The sequence below is a fragment of the Cavia porcellus genome, unplaced genomic scaffold (assembly GCF_034190915.1).
Source record: "Cavia porcellus strain 051 isolate PalLab524CR breed Dunkin Hartley unplaced genomic scaffold, mCavPor4.1 scaffold_5, whole genome shotgun sequence".
In the NCBI taxonomy this organism is placed as follows: domain Eukaryota; kingdom Metazoa; phylum Chordata; class Mammalia; order Rodentia; family Caviidae; genus Cavia; species Cavia porcellus.
In genome coordinates this window covers 22,495,465-22,521,429 of record NW_026947488.1, presented here as the reverse complement: position 1 = coordinate 22,521,429, position 25,965 = coordinate 22,495,465, and the positions used below count along the sequence as shown (strand labels likewise).

General features: G+C 44.0%; 1 protein-coding gene across 2 annotated transcripts; it reads left to right on the top strand.

Annotated features, from left to right (window-relative positions):
* The first annotated feature begins 1,188 nt into the window (after positions 1-1,188).
* Fam83d (family with sequence similarity 83 member D) lies at positions 1,189-24,283 on the top strand. Of its 2 annotated transcripts, XM_003467656.4 has the most exons (4): positions 1,203-1,720; positions 15,553-15,720; positions 20,506-20,630; positions 22,817-24,283. In XM_003467656.4, exons 1-4 carry the CDS (start codon positions 1,244-1,246, stop codon positions 23,802-23,804), a joined length of 1,758 nt encoding a protein of 585 aa, XP_003467704.2. In that variant the 5' UTR covers positions 1,203-1,243; the 3' UTR covers positions 23,805-24,283. The 2 variants fall into 2 exon arrangements, with proteins under 2 accessions (XP_063104423.1, XP_003467704.2); XM_063248353.1 differs by lacking the exon at positions 22,817-24,283 and having other exon boundaries at positions 1,189-1,720; positions 15,553-15,724; positions 20,506-20,561.
* Positions 24,284-25,965: the final 1,682 nt, after the last annotated feature.

Below are 25,965 nucleotides of genomic sequence, written 5' to 3'. Positions count from 1 at the left end.
GGACTTTGAATGCCAGCAGCTATCTGCTCTTTGGGGGCCTCTTTGTCATTTGGAGCCAACACCTCCCAGCAGGCCTTAGGAACCTTTTCAGTTGTCATAGATGGCACCTCCAGACAGTTCTCTATTATTCATTTTCATTCTTGGCTCCTGGCTGCATTCAGTATTACCAGCTCCAGCAGCTGGCTGCTTTCATAGCCAGCAGTCTCTGATGCGACCTGGGATAGGTCTTGGGAAAGAAATCACAAATAGTAAAAAACAAAAAAACTATGCCACTTGGAAGAGGCTTTAATAACATTAAGAGGACTTAATGTTGTAGCTTAAGGGGGTCAGTGATAGACGGGACTTGCTAAGGGTATAGGGAGGTTGCTTACATAGAAAAAAAAGGTACGGTTTGTGTATGCACAGTGTCAGGCTTAATCTTTCTGTTTTATCATGGGTGGCAGAGGGGTTCTTTGTAGACCTGAGGAGGACTGCAGGGCTGAGTCATCTGGGGTAGGTCACAACTGAAGTAGGCTGCAGCCAAACCAAATCTCTCCAAGAGTATCTGTGAAGGTGCCAGAGAAACAAAGTGAAAGAAAAGAAAGTGAAGCGTCTAATTGAAGTGATTATTATCATAATGAACCAGTATTTTTTCAAGGAACCAACGAGCCAACAAATGAACGACGGCATGGAGGATATAAAGGCAAAACTGTTGGTCACACTCAAGCTTTCAGAGCTCAGGAAACGCGTGGTCAATGTGCCCAGGAAGAAGTGCCAGCCTGTCAGCCCTGCCTAGACCTGACGGCCCCGGGCCTCAGAGGGCCGCGCGTGTGGCCAGCAGAGGGCGCACAGGACTGGCCAGGGTCCGGCCGGCGGAGCTCCACCACCCCGGCTTGCTCGGTCCTTCACGCCCAATTGCTCTCTCTAGCCTGACTGCGCAGAGCGTGGTTTCCAGTAGGTGCAGAGTAGTCATGGCTAACGCAGGCACAGCGAAGCCAAAGTTAAAATTCGCCAGGGAAATCAGAGTAGTGAGGATCACACCCCTGGTCAATACAGCTCGTGGAGTCGCAGCCAATAGCAATCGGGGGCGTGACCAGCTGGGGAGGCCGTCCCATCACCCCGCCCCGCCGTTGGGAGGCAAGTAACCAATGGGAGAGCTGAACGACAGCGGTGGCCAATGGCGCGGGCCAGTTTGATTCAAAGGTTCGTATAAAGCGGCCTGCACTGCTACCCCGACAGAGCGTGGTCCGGTGGAACCACTACAATGGCTCTGCGACCCGAAGTCCTGGACGAGTTACCTGCCTGCTGCCTGTCGCCATGCGGGCCGCCCAATCCCTCCGAGCTGTTCAGCGAGGAGCGGCGCCTGGCCCTCGAGGAGTTGGTGGCTGGCGGCCCCGAAGCCTTCACGGCTTTCCTGCGGCGCGAGCGCCTTGGCCGCTTCCTGAACCCCGACGAGGTGCGCGCTGTACTGCACTCGGCCCAGCGGCCCAAAGAAGAGGGCGCGGCGGCGGCAGTCGAGGACTCGTTCGGCTCGTCGCACGACTGCTCGTCCGGCACCTATTTCCCCGAGCAGTCCGACCTAGAGCCTCCGCTGCTGGAGCTCGGCTGGCCGGCCTTCTACCAGGGCGCCTACCGCGGCACCACGCGAGTCGAGGCGCACTTCCAGCCCCGCGGCGCGGGTGCCGGCGGCCCCTATGGCTGCAAGGATGCGCTGCGCCAGCAGATCCGCTCGGCGCGAGAGGTGAGCGGCCGCACGGGGCCCCACCATTATCGGGCCGGAGACCCTCTTCACGAGTGAGATTGAGGGCTGCTGGGAGGCGGGCCGGGCCCACTACCTCCTTCCTGGTCGCCCTGCTTTAATGGACCCAGGTCCTCCACTCGTCCTATTCTGCAGGTCTTCATTGGATCCTGGATCCCCTTGGTCGCTCTGGCGACAGGTGAAAGTGGGGAGTTTCGACCCCAAGGGTGCAAATGTGCCTTAGTTCCAATATTCGAATCCCTGGAGGAGGGACCAGAAGAACTTTAGTTAAAATTATCATTTAAAACCAAACTGGTTTGCAAAATTATCCTGAGCCTCAGCCAATATGAGATCCCACATTCAGCAGCTTCTTGGACATATTACAAAAGAGCGTGTGATCTAGGGAAAAATTTCTGAAAGATGGGCCCCGGAGACAACTGTGGTGCATTGGGAGTCAATTATTGCTAATTTACTTTACTTCCACTTTTCTTACGTTGCAGAAAGAGGATTAACACAAGGGTGGCAAAGTGACAACCCTGTCTCTTTGCCTATGCAAGGACTGATGGAAAAGTTGGGGTGGGGGGCTTGTTTTCGTAAACTGGGGCTGTTACAGATAACAGTGACCTTCTAAAATGCAGACACCCCTGCATTAGATGGGCATCCATCCACAGTGGGTTTTGTCCTGCTGTCTTAGTGTGGCACAGTAGAGGTACCGCAGAAGACCTTGCCCAACTGCCAGCAGGGTGCTGGGCATCAGGGAGGAGGAATGCTGCACTAAAGTTAGGTGTGGCAACAACTTTAGTCCAGAGCTAAGGTCTGCTCACTTGCTTCCTGGCAGTGCTCAACTTGCTGGCCTTCAGGCTATGCCAGGTACATGGTAAGCAAAACCCCCAGGCTGCTGAAAGACTCAGAAGGCCACCTAGGATTGTGGGTGAAGGCACCTGTGCACCAAGAACAAGCCTGAGTTCCTGATGGTGGTTTTTTTGCCTGCCTGGTGGGGCTGTAGTGGGAGAAGATACAGCGACCTAGGCCTTGCCTCTGTGGGAGTGGGTGCAGGCTTTGGCTAGGCTGGTGTCACCCTTGTGCTTCGGATGATTTAAGGTCCTTTTGAGGCTGCAGACATTTCACTTATGGGTTCATAAGAAGGTTAAAAACGATGGAAAAGGCCTAGTTGCTGGTGTAGGTTCAAGTTCCCAAAGCTCTCCTCCAGGAGGCAAACTTGAGCCCTTGGAACCTGTGACAAGTAAGAATAGGTCATGGATTGCTTCATCCCAAATTTTAATGTTAGTGATGGGGCACTGGAGCTGGAGGCCAGGTACAAAAACTGTCTGTAAACTTGCTGGCTTTAGAGGGGTTAAAGCTGGACTCTCTGTTCCTTCCTTCTGTCCCATAGGCATTTTGTGATATGTTCATTCCTGGATAGAGAGGTATAAGCTGTTTTGTGCTCTAATCTCTTTAATACACTCTTCTCTCCCAGATTCTATATTAGGACCCTGAGCAGTTTTAACTGAGAAAGTGGTACATTATCTTTAAATCAAACATATATTTTCAGCATATCTAACACATGCCAAGCTCTTTGCTTATTCAGTGCCCACTGTGTTTCACTACCTCAGCTGGGGCCTCATGGAAAGGCATGATCCTTGTCTGCTTCAGAGTGGTCACTTTGTTGGTAGGAAGGCGTGATGAGGTTGTTATTGGCAGTGAAGGGGAGCTGAAAAAAAGTCTCAGGAGTGGTGGTGGCCTTGGAGTTGGATCCAGAGGATGCATGGAGCTTGCCCAGTGGGAAGGGGCCAGATTTGGCACTTTGAAGGTGACCAGATGCTCCACAACTGGAGCAGACATTACGTGAAAGTTATTGGTAGGAGAGGCACTGAGGAGGGAGATAAAGTCTCTGCACCTACTGAAAGGGAAACAGGGGACATTAAAGGTTTAGGAAGCAGGGGGCATGATCAGATTGGTGTCCTGAGTAGTAATTCCTACAGGAGCATGGGAGTGGATGGGTTTGAGAGAAATGAGCCTGGTGTCCAGGGCAGCTGTAAGGAGGCCAGGAGGATCTATGTAGGAGTAGAAGATCTGTGCTAAGAGTACAGGTAGGAAGAACTGACAGTAGTTGACTCAATGGACTGGAAGAGAGGGGACAGGAGAGGGAGGTATAGGAAGAATGAAGAGGATTGAGATTTTGCCTTGAGTAGGCATCTATGCTACTAAACTTCGATACAGGAAGGAGAGTACTGTTGAAACCAAAGGATGTGGACATAAGTTGGATTGAGACATGGCTGGGATTTGAGGGCTCAGAGGCCATGTCTTCTGTAAGCAAACAAATAATCTTACAGCTTCGCTACCAGATGGTATCCTAAGTAATCACAAAGTAGGTACAAATATTATCTCCACTTCACAAATGATAGAGCTGAGGTACAGAGAAGCTACGTTGCTGAGAGATCATACAGCTAGGAAGCATGGAGCTGGGACTCAGCCTAAGGCAGAGCCTCCTAACCACCATGCTTTGTTGGTACCCTGTGGAGAGGAGTTGCCCCTGTCTTCAAGGAGCTCACTGTCAGGCAGACAGAGGCCTATGGTTGGAAGGTAATTAAAGGCTGAGCTGGTGACCATGGGTGCTGTTATCCTGCAAGCTGTACTTGTGCACACAGGAGTGGCTGTGTCCCTTTGATCACAAACTTTGAAATCCATTACCTGTGACAGCAAAGACCATGAAGGTACATGTCTCAGGTTGCTTTGAGGATGAAATAAGAAGTCTTCATGCATCTGTATTCAGATCACGAACAAACTTTAGGTTGATATGATTGAGCGCTTTGCAGCTTGAGTTTCTGTGTTTCAGCTGCATTATCTCACTTTACCCTTCAACCCTGGGAGGAGGCCACAGTTAAAGAGAGACCAGGCACAGAGAAGTTGAGTAACTTGCCCAAGATCAAAGTATGAGGCTCAAGCCCAAGTGTACACGTGATTCCAAGACTCACACTGTTAATCCCTACTCTGCACAGCCTCCCTGCTATGAGGAGCAATTGGTAGTTGGATAGTTTTCAACTGGCTCCAGGTTGGTAACAGTTTCTTAAAGATCTGGACTTTTGATGTCCATGTTGTATGCTTTCTAATAGTACTTGACAGTTCCCTTGTGGGGAAGCCTGGAGGGCGGACCAGCTCTAAGAGGAGGAGGCATTATTAAACTAACAAGAGACCTTCCTCAGCTAGGGAGGAAAATGTTCATGACTCCAAGAACGTACAAATTCTGGACTTCAGGTTTTGTAAATTTGCACGCATTTTGCCCTACTTGGGGAAGGTAGAAACAGATATTTTGTACCTGAAGCAAAGAAATATGTGGAAGTCTTTGGTGGATGAATAAAGTACTTTCAATTTCATGTGAAGGATCCCATGAAATGACAGAGGACCAGGCTGCGCTGCAGCAGGGTCACTCCTAGGGGTGTGTATCTTTACTTGCCTTCACTGAAAAAGATCGAGAACCAACCTACATTTATTTTCCGGTGTGACTCTGCAAGGATCAGAATATGGGCAGAGAAGGACAGGGTCACTTGGAACATGGCAAGACCTAATCCTGACATTGTGGCTTGAATGGATGGTTCTGGGATAGATTTTACCCAGTAGCTGTCTGACCACACAGAATCGTGCAGGCTTGTGACACATAAGGAGTGTTCAGTATTATTCAGCCTCATGTTCTCGGGAGCTGGGGCAAGTGAAGGAGAAGGCAGAGGTAGGAAGGACAGCAAAGTAGGTGATTCTGTTTTTCTTTCTACGCAAGTGGTATTTATCCCTGGGTGGGCACGAGGACTGTGAATCTGCCAGCCCTCCCTTAGCTCAATTTATATGGACCTTTCAGAGTGAGGTGTCCTGCTGCATTAGTGAGGTACATGATAGATGTAAACTATGGCTTGAAATTAAGCCGATCACTTTCCTGATACTCACCTGAGCAAAGTCAAACGAGATACTGTACTAGACCTGGTATGTGTTTGTTTTCTAAGGAATTTTTAGGATGGTTTTGAACTATATAGGTTTTTTTCCCCTGTGCATGTGCTTTAAAATCTACCCCTACCCTACTGTATCTATTGATGAATCATTTAGTTCTTTGTCTTTGTTCCCATCCCAATCAGAGCGTGGTGGAGCCGTGGTCTTCTCCCTCAAAGCACTGCCTGGCTTCATTTGATGATGTGCTTTGCTTTGCACTTGTCCAGCTATTCCTAACTTTTTTTTTTTTTTTGAGATGTGGTTTAGCTGTGTTGCCTAGGCTGATCTTGAATGCACAGGCCTCTTACCTTACCCTTCCTGTTAGCTGAAATTGTACTCACCCACCACAGCGCCCAGCATTTCTTGTCTTTTTTTTTTTTTTTTTTTTTTTTTTTTTTTTTTTATGGAACAGAGGATTGAACTCAAAGCCAACCCTAGCACTTTTAATTTTATTCTGAGACAGGGTTTCACCGAGTTCCCAAACTGGCCTTGGATATGTGGTCCCTCACTCTCTCCAGGCTTCTGAGTGGGAGCCCCCAGGCTAAGCTCTCAGAAGGTTCCGTGCATTTCATGAGTTTACTCCCAGCTGACATTCCTGATGTGCTTTAGTTCCAAAGAGACCATTTCTGCGGTGATCTCATCCTTAGGCATTGTTTTGATAACCAAGCACTAGTGGTGGCAATCTTGGCTTAAGAGTCCTGTGGGAAGAAATAGCAGCAGAGGAATCTGTTGGAGGCCACGTATGGTGTACATGAGGATGTGTTGAAGGCTCTCCTGATCTTGCTCAACTGTCTTCTGCATTACAGTGGCACCTGGGCAATGCCGTCAGTTGCTGTCCCCAGATGTCTGGATCAACCCAGAGAAGACTGATTTCTCAACTTTGCCACCGTTGGCATTTGGGATGGGATAAGTTTGTTTTAGGGGGCTGTCCTGCGCCTTGTAGTGAGGCAAGATAAAAGAAACAAAGATGGGTGAAAAAAGGAAAAAAGGAAATCATAACTTAAAAAATTGCACTTTGAATACTCCGTCTTCACTAATGCCAAAGTTAACGGAGGTAATGCATGCCAGCATTCCTTTGGTTAAATTTAAAGTCTTTCCCTGCAAGACCCACCACAGCCAAAATTACCCAAGAATACTAAAGGCCCATAGGTGGGCTTAGTTGAAAAAGTAAAGAACAGGAACCTGATCCCAAGATAAAGTAACAGATTGAGTGAACCCCCCAAAAAGTTCAAACTACCTATTTAAAAAAAAGTTATGCCTGAAAAATGTGCAAATACCCTTGGTGGTGGTGGGGTGCACTTACCCGTGCTTTCCATCTTTTCAAGAGAGGTGTAAATATTCCCAGTTCCCAACAGTGAGGCATCTCAATTCTCTGAACACCCACACTGTGCTCTTGAGTGTGCCCTACAGCTCTGTCTGATAAACCCTTCCCACGCCTTTTCCCAGCACTGACCATCCTGAAAATGTTTTCTCTGCGATGGGAGCCAGCAAACCTACAAGAGGCAGGGTTAGGTTCCTTACTCAGGGACCCTCAAACCCAGCCTGAGGACCACAGCATGTTGAGCAGCACCCCTGGTCCCTATTCCTTGGTACCACGGGCACCTCTCGACCTCCCAGCAGTCATGACATTTACAAGTGTCCCGACACTTCTTGGTCAACTTCTCTGGGGGCAAAATGTTGGAAACAGTGGTAATGGTTGTACACCTTTGGAAATGTACTTAATGCTACTGAATTGCACACTTAAAAAAATAAGATGGCAAATTTATGTGTTTTACCACAGTTTTTAAAAAGTTGCCCCTGGGGGCAAAATCCTCGTTTGTGAGAAGCTGGCCAAGAGAATCTCACTAATGCCCTGTCATAGAGTGTCACCGCTGACCCAGTATGGCTACTGCTTATTCCTTCCTTTCAAGTTTATGTGTTAAGGATTTTAGAATCTTTAGCCTTTTTTAAAAATTGTGATAAAATTATACATAACATAATTTACTATCATAACCATTTTTAAGTGTATAATTCAGTGGCATCAAGTACATTCATGATGTTGGATGATTGCCACTGACCTTTTCCAAAATTTTTTTACTACCCAAACAGAAACTCTATATAACAAGAACTCTCCCTTCTCCCCACCTCCTGGTGCCTGGCACCCTCCTCCTGGTGAGCACTTTCTGTCTGCCATTTTGTTTCTTTTCCCAAGCATCCATAAGACAGTAAGGAAGCTGCAGGATTATTCTCTCTTCTATACACATGGGGTTTGTTTTCAGAAAAAATAAAACTAAAATGTAGTGGGCATACTAACTTAAAAAAAAAATCTTGATGCATATGATAATTTTTGGAGGGAAGTTTGGCAATGTCCAGCAAAATTTCAGTTATATATACCCATTGACCTTGGGTCAATGGAGGAAGTTGACCCTCGCCACATAATTACACTTTTTTTTTTGTCTTTTGAGACAGAGTCTCCCTGTGTAGTTTAGGCTGGCTGAAAACTGGTAAGGATCCTCTTGCCTCAGCCGCCCAGGGATTATAGGCTTGCATCAACACACCCAGCTTAATTCCACTTTTATGTATCTATCGTCAAAACATACTTGCAAAAATATAAGTAGATGTATGCAGTAGGCTATTTGTTTCAGCACTAAATATGATAGCAAAAACCTGGAAAGAGCTCCCAGGTCCATCAGTATAGAATGATGAGTAAATTAGTGTGTTTTTGCAATGGGGTACCCTATGGCTCTATGAAAGAATGAGGACCAGCTCTATACTTGAATTTGAAGTACTAGTACTGCACTGACCCATTTAGGAGCCTTGAGCCACATGAGACCACAAGTTTATATAAGTTAAAATTAGAAATTTGATTCTACTATCATCAGAAGCTTCTGTTGGGCCACATTTGTAAAGAACAATGGGAATTGTATGCTGCCCTTTATCTACAGGGAGATGGGTTTGAACATGTACAGACGCACCCATGTATATACATCCCATCTAATCCTACATATTCTCATTTATATTGAAAATGGAAGCCTAAACCAAAAACTAATTGAAGTGATTTTAATAGAGGGAGAAGGAAGGAAAGGAAGAAAGGGCAGGGTGGGGTAGGGACGGAAACTAGGTATCTCTGAGTATACCTTGTTTTGCACATTGGATTTTAGAGCTAGGAAAATGTTTTCTATGATTATAAAATAAAAATAAAACAAAACCTCAAAATTACACACACATACACACCGCCTCCCCCACAAGCCCTAACAAAACCATCTCTCTTGATTCCTTTCTCTCTTTGAAAAGCTGAGGCCAAGCCAGGTGTGGTAGCTCAGTAAGTACTTGGGACACTGAAACAGGAGGATCACTGCGAGTTTGAGGCCTCTCTGGGCTATAAAGTGAGTTCACTGCCAGCCTGAACTGTATAGTAAGACCTTATCTTAAAAAACAACAACCAAAAAAAGAAAAAAAAAAAAAAGAAAAGAAAATTCTAGGTCACCTGTATACCTCATGCTGAGACAATGTAGATCTACTCCTCTGGGTGATCAGTCCCTCCCAAGCCAATGGAAATTGACCCTCGCCACATGTGCCTGCCTGGAGAGGCATCGTGCTACTCTCTGCAGATGGAAGAGGCCCACTGCACTTTTATCTGATACTCAAATTGTTAATTTTATAGTAACAGCCTGTGAAATCTAGAGTAAATGATGAATACCAACATGTTTGTGTTTTGCTGTTCAAACAATATTTTTAAACTGTGATAGTACTGAAATTAAGGCTGTTACCACTTCTTATTTAAAGATTTTTAAAGAAATCCCAAGGAGATAATTTCAGTTTTATTAAAACATGTAGCAAATGGAGAGAAAATTTCATTTCTATTAAAACACGTAACAAATGAGGGGGAAAGGTACCTTTTGCTTTTTTTTTTTTTTTTTTTTTATGGTTTCCAGGAAAGTAACAAGAAGGGGATTGGCTGGGTGTGGTGGCATATGCCTATAATTTCAGCACTCTGGGAGCCCGAGACAGGATCACAGATTTGAGCCCAGCCTAGGACACTTGGTGATTTAGCATGGCCCTGTCTCAAAATAAAATATGAGCTACAGATGTAGCTCATTCCAAAGACCTTGAGTGAGTGCTACACCTAGTTTGGCTGGGGGAGGCAAAGGAGAGGGGTCAGTGATGCCATGTGGTCAGTGCAGGAATTCAGTGGCCAAGTTGTTGTTGGCTGCTGGCCAGGCTGACACCCGATTGGATGTGTGCAAACATCTGGCTGAATTCCAAGCATGTTGTATACCTGACCTTTCTTTATAGCTCTGGTTACAAAGGGAGGGATACTGGGGTGCACAGGAAAGGAGTGACGGACATGTATTTCCTGCTTCACGCAGAAGAGCTGGAATGAGAACTGGAAGAACTGGCCCCAAGTGACCCCTTGAGGTTGCACGTGCGCCTGGTCAGAGCCCTGACCATAAATGAAGGGTGCTGAATCATGAACTTCAGAGCCAGAGGAGGCCCTCTTTGGAGGACACTAAAGCTCAAATAGAATGACTTTTCCAGAAACAGTGACAGGATTGGGACTAAGAATATAAGTAGCTGCCATTTGAGAACTTTCTGCCTTTTTTCACAGTACTGCATATTGAACCCAGAACTGAGCTACATCCCCAACCCATTTTTTATTTTGAGACAGTTTTGCTGAGTTGTCTAGCCTAGGCTTCCAATTTTAATTTTCCTGCCTCAGCCTCCCAGCTGGGATTATAGCTGTGCACCACTATGCCTAACCTTGGGCTTTCTGAACCACCAAATGATACAGGATAGGTAGTGTTACTTTTATAGACTAGAAACCAGTATAACTTAACATGCTATAGCATACGTGGGTCTCCAAAGTGGAAGCCAGGATCCAAGTCCAGGGTTGACTCAAGCTTGTTCACTGGACAGCTGTGCTTCGCAATATTTTCTGATTGGTCCAGTTCTACATTATTCCGTAATACAGCCACTTAGAGAAGGAGTCCAGCATGTCTGGGAGTTCAAATGTTTCCTTGGTATTCTATTAATTATTCTGTGGTATTATAAATTGTCCTTTGTGGGAGATCTGATCCTAAGCACTTTACGGGATCCTTTCAAGATTTATTCCAAGCTCTTATTTGAAGGCTGGACATTAGACTTGTCTGCAGTAATGTTTAGCACTTTTCTTAGATGGCCCCAGTGTCTTACAGATTGAAATTCCAGCTCCTGCATGTTAAACATAGTTTTTAGCCTCTCTGTGGTTTAGTTGCCTGCTTTGTAAATAAGGGATAATAGCCAATGGAGTTTTGAAATCTTGAGAACTCTTTCAAGCTTTTGTACAAGAAAGTAAGTGGAAAATATTCCAGTTTTACATGATGAGTAAACAGGCTCTGTCCTTTTCCTAAACATCGAGAAAAAGTGTCCTCTGTTTTTTAAACACATGGGCCCTGAAGTCCTTTTGTGCGAATCATCAGTGGATAAATAGAACACAAAGGGTAGGTTTGCAGTTTGTCACCTGACATGAAAACGGGATTTGACACAGGTATGATTGCTCCACATGTGACTGGGAAGGGCCTGGGCAGCCAACCAGCCACCCTGGCTTTTGTGCAGCTGGGTGTTTTCTCTGTAGGTACCTTGTTGGGACTGATTTTCACATGGACACTGACCCAAGAATAGACTGCTCTCTGGCCCTGAGAGAGTGGACAGGCTCCATGTAGCACAGGCTGGTAGAGGACAGTGCCCACAAAGACTGTGGGCCCTTGTTGAGCATGGACTGCCCATGCTCTGGGTCTTTGTCTATCTCACCATAAGTTTCAGGGTCAGGTGTCACAGCTGATGTCCATGCCATCTTTGAGATCCAGGTACACCTGCACCTAACCAATGTATCCATCCTAGAGAACAGACGTGGCTTTTTGGAAGGCCAGATCATTGCCCAGCTCAGGGTAACATGTCCCTGCCCAGATGTGAAGAGGGCCAGGCCTAATTCAGTTATATGGGGCTTGAGTGTGTGAAGCCTGGAGAGGAGGAATAGGGGTAGCGGTGGGATCCTGAAGAAGGAAGCGCTTTCCTGCTGAAGATTGTGAGAGTCCTGTTTTTGTGAAGTAGGGAAGCATGTTGGGTACAGCAGAATATCGAGGAAGGAAAAACCTGTATCCACGCCTCACCCCCTTAGGGTCTTAGGGAATGGCTTTCTAAAGAACAGAATGCCATGTTAGATACTATGTAATGAGCTGTTGTTTATACAATTGTTTTAAGTGGTGGATCAAAATTCAGTTTGGAAGAGTCTTATACTCGGGCCCCTGCTCCTGGTGGCAGCCCTCTCCAATCCTGCCAGCTGGGCCATGTTCCTCTGGCCCCTGTTCCAGTAGCCCTAGAGATGTATCTGTTGGCCCCTCACACTGTCTTATCCCTGGCTTGTCTCCTTATCTCCTGTCTCATTAGACTGAGTTCTTAAGAATACGGATTGACCCACTTTCCTAGTGCCCGATGCTGTGCCTGGCTCATGTGGGTTCACACTGTATATTAGAAGACTGGGAGGTTAGAGAGGCAACCCGATCTCTACATTTTCCTCTTTAGCTTTCCCTTGTGAGTGCTAACTCATTTTTACACCTGTTTTCAAGACCCCTTTATAAAGGTTTTATTGCACCTCCAAATCAATTTTGAAGCCTTTGTCTCCCTGCAGCTGTTTTTCTTTGTCTTTTTCCTGTTTTTGAAGATCTGAGTTTTTCTGTCTCTTTTTCAAGCCTCTTGCTCCCTCTTTTCTTCCCTAGAACACGTCCAGTGCTTGGAGCTCCCCTGGTCCCTTTCCCTCCTCTGTGATCCTCGTTGCTTCTTGCCTGGCCTGTCACCGCAAACTCTATCACTGCTTTTTCTTTTTTGATATCTGACCTCTTAGACATTTGCTGAAGCTTGTTAATCTAAAATGTCTCCATATACCTGCAGTGTTGTAGGTGCTTAGGTACAGTGTTGAGAAGGTGGGGCCAGACCTCCTACTGATACTAGTCTCTTCTGGTGTATTGTTGGAGTCTTCACTTTGAAGTCAGTACTCACACCGGTGGGGTGGTGGGGAGTATTGCTGGTTCCTTGGTTGACATTCAAGTCCTTCTACGATCTTGTTCATTCATCCCTCTTTCCCACTTTTGTCCTGTGGCTCCCTTTCATGCATTCTAGCCAAACTGTACATTCCAGCCAAACTGGTGTGTATCCTGTCATTCCCAACCTCTTCATTTGTCATCATCACCAGGCTTCCAGGAGGGATGCCCTTCCCATCTTCCATGTCTCTCATGTCTAACTCTTGTTCTTTGTGATCAGTTCAGATGCCATCTCCCCCGTCCACCCACCCGGTAAGCTTTCCCTGCAGGTACCAAAATACGTTTAAGTGCCCATCGTTAACGTTAAGTGCATCCACCACTACAAAGTAAACAATGCCCTGCTCACCTTAAAAGTGTAGTGCTGATTTTTTTGCCTCTTACAGTATATATCATTTTGCTTTCCTGCAACCCATGTGTTGGCAAGTTCTTCATAGCTATCTTTGTGCCTGGTGCAGGGTAAGCCTGTAAGACTCTGATGAGGAACTGTCATCTATTATGACATTATTATCTAATGAGGGACACCTATTTCATGGCTTGCCCTGAGTTAAGCTCTTGTCCAGGTCTTGTCTCATTGAATCCTCTCAATAGACCTATAGCTGATGTTATTATCCATATTTTCCAGAGAGGAAACTGAGGCTGAAAGAGTAAGCAACTTGCCTAGGGTCAACCAGCTAGCATGTGGCAGAGATGAGTTTGGTACCCAGCCTTTCCCACCTTTTAACATTACATTTTGTGACCCTAATAAGAGGGATGTTACAATTCAAAATAGAATGGAAGAAAGTCATTGGTGAATACACATTTCTGAAGCTACTATCAATGCAGAAAGAACACTTCTAATTTTTTTAAGTCAGTGTCCAGCAGGTTTTAGCTGTACCCTTTACCAAGCATAGCTCACAGCTAGGGGCATCAAGATTGCGGAGGTGGAAAAGACAGCCAGAGAGAATTTATCTGCCCAGGCTCCTTCATGGCACTGATTTCCCTGGAGCTGGCATTTCAAGGTCCCCAAGCCAAGTAAATGGTACCCCAGAGGTTGGAGAAAGATAGCAAAATTGTCTCTTTGTCTCTGCATTTCTTCTTTAAACCCCAAACCTGTAAGAGATAATGACTGTCAGGTACAGTGCAGAGTCCTCCAGGGTCACAGAAATGAATGCGTCTCATCCAAGGGCTTCTGCCACAGTGGAAGTGGTGAAACTTATGAGTAAACAATCTTAATGTTCCAGAGCGGAGTTGCTGTGGTTCTGAGATACAGTTTGGAAGACAGGGAAGACTAGGCAGCTCCCAACTGCAGAAGAGCTGAACCCTGGCTTTCCTACTTCTTTCTGCTTTGGTTTGTAAGGACTTGTTTCTAAGCTGTGAGGTTTTGACACCTTGCTACCCTGCCCAGCATTAGCTGGGAGCCATGGTTTTAAACGTATACAGGGGTGATTAGAGGCTCTGTGGCTGTAGCACCTTCTCTTTGAACATGAGATGAGGTGGGAGTCAGCCTATGTCTCCCCATATGGAACTGTCTGGTCAGCTCCAGCCCTGGATTGGAAAAATGAATACCTGAGCACATAGCAAGGGGTCTTCTATACCTTGCACTTTATGCATAGTCATTTTTTTTAGTTTTTGCTGCAGACCTGTTTTGCAGCTAAGGAAGCAGACAATCACAACAGCTGTAATTTGCCCAAAGATGCATAGCTGAGAGGCAGCTGTTTGCAGTAATTTGATGCTGAGTATGGAAAAATCAATTAGCAGGCACAGTTGGAGCCACATTGCTGGGAAGAAAAAAGGACTGATCTGAGAGGATAAGGGTAAAAGCCTCAGGAAATGTTTCCATGTTCTTGTTGGCTTGCTCTGTGGACAGCTATCAAAGGGTTGTGGGGATCACCTTTAGTTGGGGAGAAGCCATTTGGTCAGATAAGGCTTTGCAGGTAGGGAGAGCAGAATGGTAAACTGGCGTGCAGCATTAGAGAGTCAGAAGATAGGGGAGTCTGTGTGTCTCCTTTGCTCATTTTAAGCATGAGTTGGTGGTGAGTGGAGTGGACCTTTCTAAAACATAATAAAATTAAAAATCAGAGCTAGGCATGGTGGTGCATTCCTGTAATTCCAGCACTCTGAGATACTGAGGCAGGAGGAACAAAAGTTCAAACCTAGTCCAGGCAACTCAGTGACCTAATAAGACCTGGTATCACCATCACCACCACCACCATCACCACCATCAAATTGTTTAAAAGGGCTGGCTCAGCAGGAAGACCCTAGGTTCAATCCCCAGAACTGGGGAAAACAAAACAAAACCTGAGATCATCCCACATAAGACAATATTCAAACCATATTGAGAATGTTACACCTTATAGAGGCCTCAGAGAATCTAAGGTCTTGCTTACTTAATACTGAAGCCAAGGTGTCATCGGGGTAAAGGAGGTACTTTCGATGACTGTGCGTTGGCCCAGAATTAGACAGCTCACTGGTCTGAATGAAGCCTGGACGAGGAGGGCTGAGTGAAGGAACCGAAGCTAAATGGAGCAGGTTCATGGGCAAGCAAGGCAGTGGCACATCTACACATTTTTGAGAAATTTACTAGAGAAGAGTAGCTGGAAAGCAGTAGGGAGTATCAACTGGGCTAAGTCAAGATTTGTAGGATTCTGGGTGTCTGGGAAATGGAAAGTAGTCCATTGTAAGGGGAAAACTGAGACTGGGAAGAAGGCTGAATGCAGGATTGAGTTCTTTCCCAGCTCTGAGATGGCTCCAGCGTTCAGACAGCAGGCCATGAGGTGGTATTCTTGTGACCTGACAGCTTTCCCTCCACTCCACCTTCCCCTGTAGGTGATTGCCGTGGTGATGGATGTTTTCACAGACATCGACATCTTCAGAGACCTGCAGGAAATATGTCGGAAGCAGGGAGTGGCTGTGTATATCCTTCTGGATCAGGCCCAGGTTGCCCACTTTTTGGACATGTGCATGGATCTGAAAGTTCATCCTGAACAGGAAAAGGTTTGTATGGTACATGGTTTGCATTTTTGCCTCCATCAACAAATATAACAGAGTTGTTTTGCAATTTTGTCCCCTGTTACAAGTGAAGGAACTGAGGCAGTGAGCAAAGTCATTTGCCCAAAGTCTCATGGCAAACAAGCACTGTTGGCCTTCTGATTCTATTCCTACGTATCTACTCAAGAGAAATGAAAGCACGTGTCCACACAAAGACTCGTGTATGGATGTTTATAGAAGCATTAGTCATACTGGCCATAGGATGGAAACAATCCAATGTTCATCCACTAACAAATGAATAAACAATATGTTATCCATTCACACAGTGGGATATTATTTATTCAGCCATGAAAAGGAATGAAGTGCTGACACATGCTACAGTGTGTACGAAGCTGAAAACATTAATGCTAAATAAAGGCAACCAATGAAAAAAATGCATTTTAGGATTCCCTTTGTAGGAAAGCAAAGACCAAAACAGGGGTATCTATGGATAGGAGTTAGACTGGCATCAGGGTTAGGATGCAGGGGAGTAGAGGGAAGGGTGGGGTAATAGCTAAGGGATAGACTGTCTTTTTAAGATGATGAAAGGGCTCTCAAATTGCATCTGATAATGGTTGCATATATCCATGAATATACATGAAAACCACAGAATTATACACTAAAGTGAGTGAATTGTATGGTATGTGAATTACATCTTGATTAAGCTGTTGAAAAGAAAAGAAATGAAGTGTTAGTCAAGCTTCAAAATCCTAGCCTCTCTCCCTCTCCTGTACTGTCTCCTAAAATGGGCAAAGCCCAGATCCATGGGTGAGACCCAGGAGGCTGCTGTGGGAGCTGCTGCTTAAGTCAGTGGCTCCACTTTCGCTCCAGTGATCACCATTTGTTGAGCTCTGTCCTGGGCACTGACTGCTCAGTACTCATGAGAAAGGTTATGTGACTGATCCTCAGCAGCCATGTAAGGAAGTGCCACTGCCCTAATGTTTTAGGTCAGGAAATGGTAACAGAGCCTAAGGGTTCACAGTACAAAGTAGCAAGCTGGGGATTTGTATCAGTCTGTCTGCCTCCAAGCCCTGTGTGCACCATGTCTGTCACCTGCTGTTGCTCATTTCTCATTAAAAAATTAGACTGTATATCCTTTTGTTTGGCAATGATACTAATTTAAGTATTTAAAGGTAAAGCTAGGGCCAGGGATTTAGCTCAGCGGCATAACCGCCTGCCCGGCAAGCGCAAGGTCGTGAGTTTGATCGCTGATACCAAAAAAAAAAAAAACAAAAACAAAAAAAAAACAAGTAAGGCTACATTAGCTGGGTGTGGTTACTCAAATTTAAAATTCCAGCTACCCAGGAGGCCAAGGCAGGAGGATCATAAATTCAAAGGCAGCTTGGGTGATTTAGCCAGATCCTGTCTCAAAATAAAAAATTAAAAGGTCTGGGAATGTAGCTCACTGTGAGAGGACTACTGGGTTCAAACTACTGAGCTCAATCATCATGACGGGGGCGGGGGGAGTAAGTCTACACACCTTAGCTGGCTTGGTCCTTTTAATTGAAGGAGGCAAGAAAAACAGTCACATTTTTATAGAATTTTTTCTTTTAAATTAAGTAACAGCCTATGAACTTTCAGAGCTCAATTTGTTAATCACCTATTTGAATATCTACTGTGTGCTACATACTATTCTAGGTACAAGAAATGAAATATTCAGCAATGTGAGCCAAAAGTTGGGCTTTAATACTATAGGCTTCTTCATGGGGGATACTAATTTACTACCTTGTTTTTAATCAGACAACTTGGTTTGCAAAGTTTTGGCTATTTAACTTCTTCCAGTTTCTTGTTTCTTTTAACGAGAAAATAGAGGCTCTCATTTAATGAGGTAGTTACTGACCTGCCATTGGTGGAAATTCATGAGGCAGATGGCATTGAGATGAGTGAAGTAAGAGAGCTATGTTACTCATCAGCCACTTAAAGATGAGATCAGGTGGAAACGAAAGCAAGGAGAACACAAGTCAGACATGGCAAAGTATACTGCTTGAGTACTGCCCCATTCAGAGCCACATAAGAAAACCAGTGGTGTCGGGTGTAATTCTAAGGCCTATCATTAAGTACATGTTAGCAGCAGAGAAGTCACAGAACAGTTCTAACCACAACTTTGATCCATGAATGGCTCTGCTTCATCTATTAGGCAGAAACCTAGGAGGATTTACTGGTTCAGTTGTCTGCTAAGTCTTAGCAGAATTGCAGCTGTCATGGTCATCTGATTCACTCTAGTAGGTTTAAAAGAGGTCTGAATGAGTGCATGGCCCGTTCCTTCAGCTTCCTCAACATTTACACTGTCTTAACTCCTCCTAGGGAGGCACCATCTTCCCTGGTTGCTTCTCCCACCCGAGCACATCTCTGCCGCTGAATCTGTGCCTTACTGAGTAGGGGCTGATTTTGCCCCACCCTGGGCTGTATGGCTGGTTGAGTGCTAGGTTATCTGGTCTGCAAGTGCTCAAGAGTGCTTTAGCTACAATTAGAGAAGCCTGCACGTGTTCAGATAGCCATTAAGGGAAAGATGCACAAAGCCACACCTGAGACTCCCCGTAGTGGTGTTTTCATGCTTATTCTTGTATGTTGATCCTTACTACTCAGCTCAGGAGTCGTGTCCTCCGGGAAGACCTCCTCCTGCCAATTCCATTGTACTTTTCTGAAATTTTTTAGCTTTAAAAAAAATTATCTTAAGATAATTTTAAGATTTATAAAGAAGTTATAAAATAACACTTGAATTTTTTGAATATTTTTTATCCAAATTTTCTAAATGTTAACAACATCTTATGAACTTCTAGACAAATAACAAGGCCAAAAACAAGCTTTGTATAATACTATCTAATCTACAGACTTTATGAATTTAACCAATCCACAAACTCCTTATTCTGGATCACACCTTGTGTTTAGTTGTCAGGTCTCCTCAGCTCCTTTTAATTTGAAGTTGTTCTTTCATCTTTTTTTTTTTTCCTTTTCCTTCTTTTCTTTTTATCTTTCAGGTCTCAATGCTTTTAAAGAATACCAGCTAGTTTTCTGTAGATTGTGGGTTTATTTTATCTGATGTTTCCCCATGGTTCAATTCATTTGATAAGAATACTACAGAGATGATAGTATATCTAGCCATAGTTTGTTTTTCACTGTTTGTTTTGAAATGATGAAAGATTCAGAGTTACAAAGATAATAAGAAAAGTTTTGTGTGCCTGTCACTTAGTCTCCCCAATGGTTATATCTTAGGTAATCAATAGTACGATATCAAGCCCTGGAAGCTAACATTAGTGCAACGTGTGTGTACGTAGTTCTGAGCCTCTTATTTCCCATGCACGTTAAACACAGAACTGTCCATCACCTCAGAGATCTCCCTTGTACTGCACCATTATGATCCTGTCTCTCTCCTTTCAAAACCCACCACTATCTTTAACCCTGCCAACCTATAATTTGTTTTCCGTTTCTGTGATTTTGTAAGTGGAATCATACTGTATGGGACCTTTTGAGGCTGACCTTTTTCACCCAACACATCCTTGACATTGATCTAAGTTGCTTCATATACCAGTAGTTTGTTGTTCCGTTTATTATTGAGTAGCATCACATGGTGGTGCCACAGTTTACTCACTCACTCACTGAAAGACGTTTAGATACTTTTCAGGTTTGGGTTATTATAAAGAGTTGCTATGAATATTCATGTAGAGGTTTTTACGTAGACATAAGTTTTCATTTCTCTGTTTGATGTTATATCTTGCTGTAGGTTTTAAATTATTCAGTTACTTTTCTGTCTCATACTCTAGTCCTGAGGCCAAGAGGCATGCCTTATAGTGCGTTGTCTCAGTGCTGGGAGCATGGTAGGGGATTCTTTGTGGAATGCTTAAGAGTCAACAAACAATCTTAAACATTTAATTTGAATGTGTAAGATTTCTAATAATATATAAATTCTAGTGTGTTGTAAGCTTTTGAGAATGCATTATTATAAGCTAGGCAGGGTGACACATGCCTGTAAGCCCAGCACCTGGGAGGTTGAGGTAGGAAAAGCACAAGTTTCATCCCAGCTTGGGAACATAATGGCTTAGTCAAGGTCCTGTCTCAAAACAAAACAAAAAAGCAGATTTTCTTATTTTGCATACCATTTTGTATATGTTTTACACATACCATTTTACAGGACCAGTTATGCATACAAATGCATAGTGTATTGCTAGTGCACTTTTTAGTAAATACATACTTGTAAAAGATGGAACTTGCTGGTTAAGCCCCATGTGAGGTATTTGTGGCTTAGCAGTCCAATGATAGAGAAAGCTCATACTTTGTTTCTTTCTTCCAATCTCTCATAAAGTGGGGGTCTGTTGGAGTGGGCAGCCATTAAGCAAAGAGTAGGAGAAGTACCAACTTTGCTTCACTGAGCCTTTTTTAAAATGTTTATTATTAGCATCTTTTCTTCCATGCATATGTTCTCTACTTTTTGTTTCAAAATTATTTCTTAGATTCTGTTAGTCTCCTAGAGAGGTGAGTCTTTTACAGCACATGTAAACATGAACTAAAGGTTTCAGAAGTAAACATAAGAAAATGACAGAGAGAAGACGGATCACTGTAGAGGTAACATTACCTGAGTAATACCTGGCTAGCACACTATGTGTATTGTTACTAAATGGTGACCCTAAGCTCCACATGTTGTCAGCAAGTCTATTTAGGAATTAAAACTAACAAGGCCTCTGGCTTCCTCCTTTGGTCATTCAATGAGTGTCACTGAGTTGTTCATTGATTTCTCTCCCACTCCCTCACCAACAGCTGATGTCAGTACGGACTATTACAGGAAATATCTATTATGCAAGATCAGGAACTAAAATTATTGGGAAGGTTCATGAAAAGTTCACTCTGATTGATGGCATTCGAGTGGCAACAGGCTCCTACAGGTATGTCTCTAACAGCTGCATCACTTATTAATCTGAACTCTTTAGATGAAGCGTGTCACACCAGGATAAAAGCCTTTTGTTCCTCTCAATGAGAGCCTCTGGGGCTAACTGTTCCCATGTGTGCACCTGTGTGTGTGAGTAGGTTCATCAGCCCCCTCCCATTGGAGGTAATTGGAGTGGGGAGTCATGGTCCTATCCTGTAGTCAACAGAACTATACAGAAGTTTCCTTTGCCTCGAGGCCACACAGTAAGGGCATCCTATAGTGAATCCTTGGCTCAGTCCTACGGGATGAGCAACTAACAGAGCCTCCAATCCAAGTTTCATGGAGATGTAGACCCCACGTGCCCTACTCACATGAAGGTAAGGGCAAATGCAGGCACTGGCATCAATGTGGAAGACAGACATGAAACTGCCACCCTAAGACTTAGCTCCTCCATGCTTCAAGCCTTTATAAGTTAATGCTTTTGTCCAGAAAATATGGGTCATGTTTCCAACCCATCTTTGAACTCTCTGGCAATGGCATTTTCATGTAGAGAGCAGGCAGTTTGAATGGGGATGGCGATAAAGAGAGATTAACATAATTTCCTTGCCATTGCTACTCGTATGGCTTATGGTTGTGCGTTTTGGCACCTCTCCCTTAGATTGTCTGCTGGTATGCAATTGCACCTACAGATGTGCCTGTAAAGTTTAGAAAAGAAAAACTCACTTGAAGAAACAGGCATTCCTGAGCAATAATTATGTGTCAGCCCTGAGTTTATGGAAGATGAACAAGAAGAGAAAGAAGCAATAGCTAGGCGTAGTGGCACACACCTGCAACTCTAGCACTTGGGAATCCGAGGCAGGATGACCATGTGTTCAAGGCCAGCTGGGGCAACTTAGTGAAACAACAATACCAACAAAAACCAAAACTGCTTTTGATATGTTCCTTTTCAATCTGCACTATCATTGCTCAGAGCAGAATTAGAACTCTTTGTGACTTCTTTAGTTTCAGAAGGTATCTAGCTTTCCCGCCAAAGTAGGATTTATTCATACTAATATATCCAAATGGTTTTTTAGCTGTTCTAAAATCTAAAGAATATAAAAATTACTCTCTGCAAATGAAATGTGCTTCCATTGATGATAATGATGATGATTATAGTCCTGGTGTTGGGTGGATGCTTTGTTTATATTACATCATTGAGGTTTTCAAAAGAATCATTCTTCTCAGGCACTGAGGGCAATTCTCCACAGCATTTGCATTAGGTAAGGCTTTTGTTTACAAGAGACAGAGTTGGCTGAGCATGGTGCTATATACCTGTGGTACAAATCTGTATCAGTGAGATAACTGCAAGTGTCCAAAAGCTAAAACAAACTACTTTATGTAGAATCTTAACTTTATCAGCTCCCACAGCTTGGAAGTAGAGAAAGGTACATTTGGTTTTCAGTTCAACTTGACCTGTGGACTATTCAGAGCACTATTTTCCTGATTCTGCTTTTTACTGGCTGATCTTTGAAGATAAAAAGTCTGGCTTACATTATCTGTAGTAGTAGAGATTCTCGTTCAACACTGGCATCAAATCTGAAAACTTAATGGCCCTGGGGAGGCGGGAGGAGTCACATGCCTACCCCGAATGTCACTCTCCAGCCAACGAGATAATATTCTGGCCAGCCTTGCTTGTATCTTATTCCAATTGAGGTGAAGAAAGGTATATGCATGAACCTTTTCTTGGGCAGAGGTGAATGTAGGTTGTTATCAGAGGCTGGACAGGCAGGGGTACAGCTCTGAATGTGACTTCAGCACTGATATCATTGTTAGAATAAGTCATCATCCTTTCTGAAAACAGAAGAGGTAGCAAAGAACATGGCACTAATGATTTGGTAGGAGAAAGAAGTTGAATCTAGGGTGCTGTGGTGTCTCTAGCTGGTTTCATTACCTTTAAAAATACTGGCCCAGATATTTGAGAATCCTTTTCTTATTTTTAAAATGTCAAGGTTGAGAGGTCATGCTGGTCTGTGTTTCTCCATTTTTGTTGACATATGTGTGTTTTATAAACCTGTAAATGCAAGTTGAATTCACACTAAATGGTACATGCTGAAGCTGTGACTCTCATACGGCAGGCCTATCTGAGCTTTATTATTCAGATTGACAATAAGTAACTTCAAATTCTTCATTCTTACCAGTTTCTTTTTGTTTTTAACCCTTCAGTTTTACATGGACAGATGGAAAATTGAATAGCAGTAACTTGGTTATTCTGTCTGGCCAAGTGGTTGAACACTTTGACCTGGAGTTCCGGATCTTATATGCCCAGTCGAAGCCCATCAGTCCCAAACTCCTGTCCAACTTCCAGATCAGTGGCAAGTTTGATCATCTAGTGGACCAAAAACCACTGACCAAGGAGCTCACACTGGGCAACCTGCTGCGCATGCGGTTGGCCAAGCTGTCAAGTACACCCAAGAAGACCACTCTGGACCTAGAGGTTCCTGTGGAGGACACAGCAGAGCCCAAGCCCCGTGACTCTGTGTCCTCCACCATTAGCGAGGAAGACTACTTCCACAGCCACAGGGATGAACTGGGGGACAGCAAGGCGGTTGATGCTGCCACCCAGACAGAGCCAGAAGCGGAGATGACAGCAGTGAGTGTGAGTGAGATGGGAACACAGACCAGCACGGGCACAGCCTGTGCCGGAACCCAGACCACCATCGCCACCAGAGCATCAAGCTCCCAGACCATGGTGTGGTCCAAGTCAACCACCACACAGACTGACACAGATGAGAGTAGTCACTTTTCTCAGGGCACACAGTCTAAAGAAGGATCACCTGTATCAAAAATGTCAGTGTCAAGATCCTCCAGTTTGAAGTCATCATCTTCTTTGTCTTCCCAAGGTTCAGTGGCAAGCTCCATTGGTTCCCACACTTCCCTCCGATGCCCTGACTTCCACACTCCTGGATACTCAAAGTACCTAGGCAGCCCCCACCTGGACCTGTGCCTGAGGGACTCACTCAGAAACTTGAATCAAGAGAGGCAGTTTCATTTCGCTGGCATCAGGTCCCGACTCAACCACGTGCTGGCCATGCTCTCGAAGAGAACATTCTTTGCCGAAAACTATTTTGACTTTAAATCTGGAAATTTCACCAGAGCATCATTTAAATTGATTGATATTAGAGACACAGTAGTTTATCCTTCCTATCAGTGATTGCTCTGTGTTGATTCCTGGGTCTGCCATCCTGTGGCAGATGTCACTACAATTTCCTGCTTTCAAAAACCTTGCATTTCTGAGTACGTTTCTCTCAACTCTTAGTCCCTTTGGCTGTCTAGAATTCTATCCTGCACATTTTTTTTACATGCTTTTATTTTTTTTCCTATAGAAACCAGGTATTGGTTTTATGGTTGAAACACTATGGGTACAGTTTTGTTTTGGCTTTTTTTGCACAATTCCAACAGATATTTAAGAGAATGTTTAGAGTTTAAGGTTAATTCAATATTAGATAAAGTATTCTACATTTTTCTTGATTTGTATGCTTTTCTGTCTTAGGGATTTGAGTCACCACTGTTTTTATAGTCAAAATCTTGTTTGGGGTTAAAAAAAAAAAAAGAACAACTGTTTCTTAAATGTTTATTTTTAGAATATCTGTGTTATTAACATTAAATAAATTTAGACAACTTTGGTTGAAAGTTTGAGTACTTTTTAAACTTTATCAGGGGACATTTTTCTTTTTTGACTCTAGAAGTATATCACAAATAAATGCGCCAAATAGGTACCTGTGAAATTTTCTTTTCTCATAGGATTGGTGTAGGAAGAAATAATGATCCATATTGTAAAAGCGAAAACATAGTCAGCATTCGGGCCATCCTATCTTTGGCATGATGAAGATTGACATTACTCTGTGTTTGAATGAGGACACCTGCCAGCAATAGCAGTCCTTTACACATGCTCTGGCTTTTCTGTTTTCAAAACAAAAGCCTGAACTGTTGCAGCGAGCACCTTGGTTCGTTCTGTGCTTCCCTGCCAAAGAGGCCTGGGTGTGCGTTCTTGGATGTATGCCTGCATAAACTCTAGTGGCCCCATGGGGGCCTAATTTCATCAGATGGGTGTACTGACATGATTTAGCAATCTTGTATCTCAGAGTAAGGGCAAGAGGACACTAACAATTATCCCAGATTCCTAGTCCAGTGTCAGGCAATGTAACTGGTTTCTACATCCTGCTAATCAAGATTGGTGTGGCTGTGGAATCCTATTTTTATTGAGTCTCATTTAGGTGGACAGGCAAAAGGAAGAGTTAAAGAATGGCTTCCTCCTCCTATCTTACTAGAGCGAAATTGTTCTGTGATAGAGAGGGTGTTGTCTGGCATGTCCACTGCTGATAGATGTGGATTAGAAGCATGCCTGAAGGTTGTTATCTGTGTTCAGGATCACTGGAGGTGACCAGGATATTTGCTGGGTTAGTGCTATGATCTTTGGCTGTGAAGCAGTTAATAAGGAATTGGCCTCTGTCTGGCTATAAACAACTCTGGGTTAAGGCTCAAATAGGCAAAGTGTTATTTGAAACCATTTTGCAGATTTAGGTCATTTTATATGTGCTATTTTAAAAACTTCATAACAGTCAATCCCTACATAAGTTAGAAATTATGGTTCCCAATTTTCTGATGAAACTGAGGCTCAGATTAAGTAGGACATCCAAGAGTATTTTGGCTGGTAAATGATGGCACAAGATACTGCACAGGTTTCCACATTCTAAATTCAGCCTCTGCCACGTGACTTTTCTCTCCACTGGAAGCACTGGAGTATGTTCTATGTACAATGGCAGCTAATGCAGGGTGAAAGAAAAGCACACACAGTTTCATGCACAAACAGGTATAAAGCCCTGATTTGTGATAATGATTTTAAATTCTGTCTCAAATTGTAACTGTGTTCTATGGAGTTGTTAATAGGATTACAGTGAACCCTTGACTTAGGAACTCAAGTTCATGCTCGAGGGCTGGTAGTAACTCAAGTTGTCAGTTGAAGGCTCAGGCTCCTCTACACAGCTTTCAAAGTCTCTGCTGTACACAGGAAGATCTCAGTGCCCTTTGACACAGGCCCCATTTCTCAACTAACCCCATACGGGAAAGGATGTTGTAAGGTTCCTTCCAGGATTCTTTAAGGGTTAAATCTGCATCTGACCATCTAGAAGCACAAGCAGCCGACATTCAGGGTTATAACTCAAGACCTTGGTCATAAATTTAAACTGAAATTCCAAACTGGGAGCGGAGGCGCACTTCTAGAATCCCAACACTTGGGAGGCTGAGGCAGGAGAACTGTTTGCAAATTGCAGACCAACGTGGGCTACAATTGAGCCCAAGGCCAGCCTGAACTG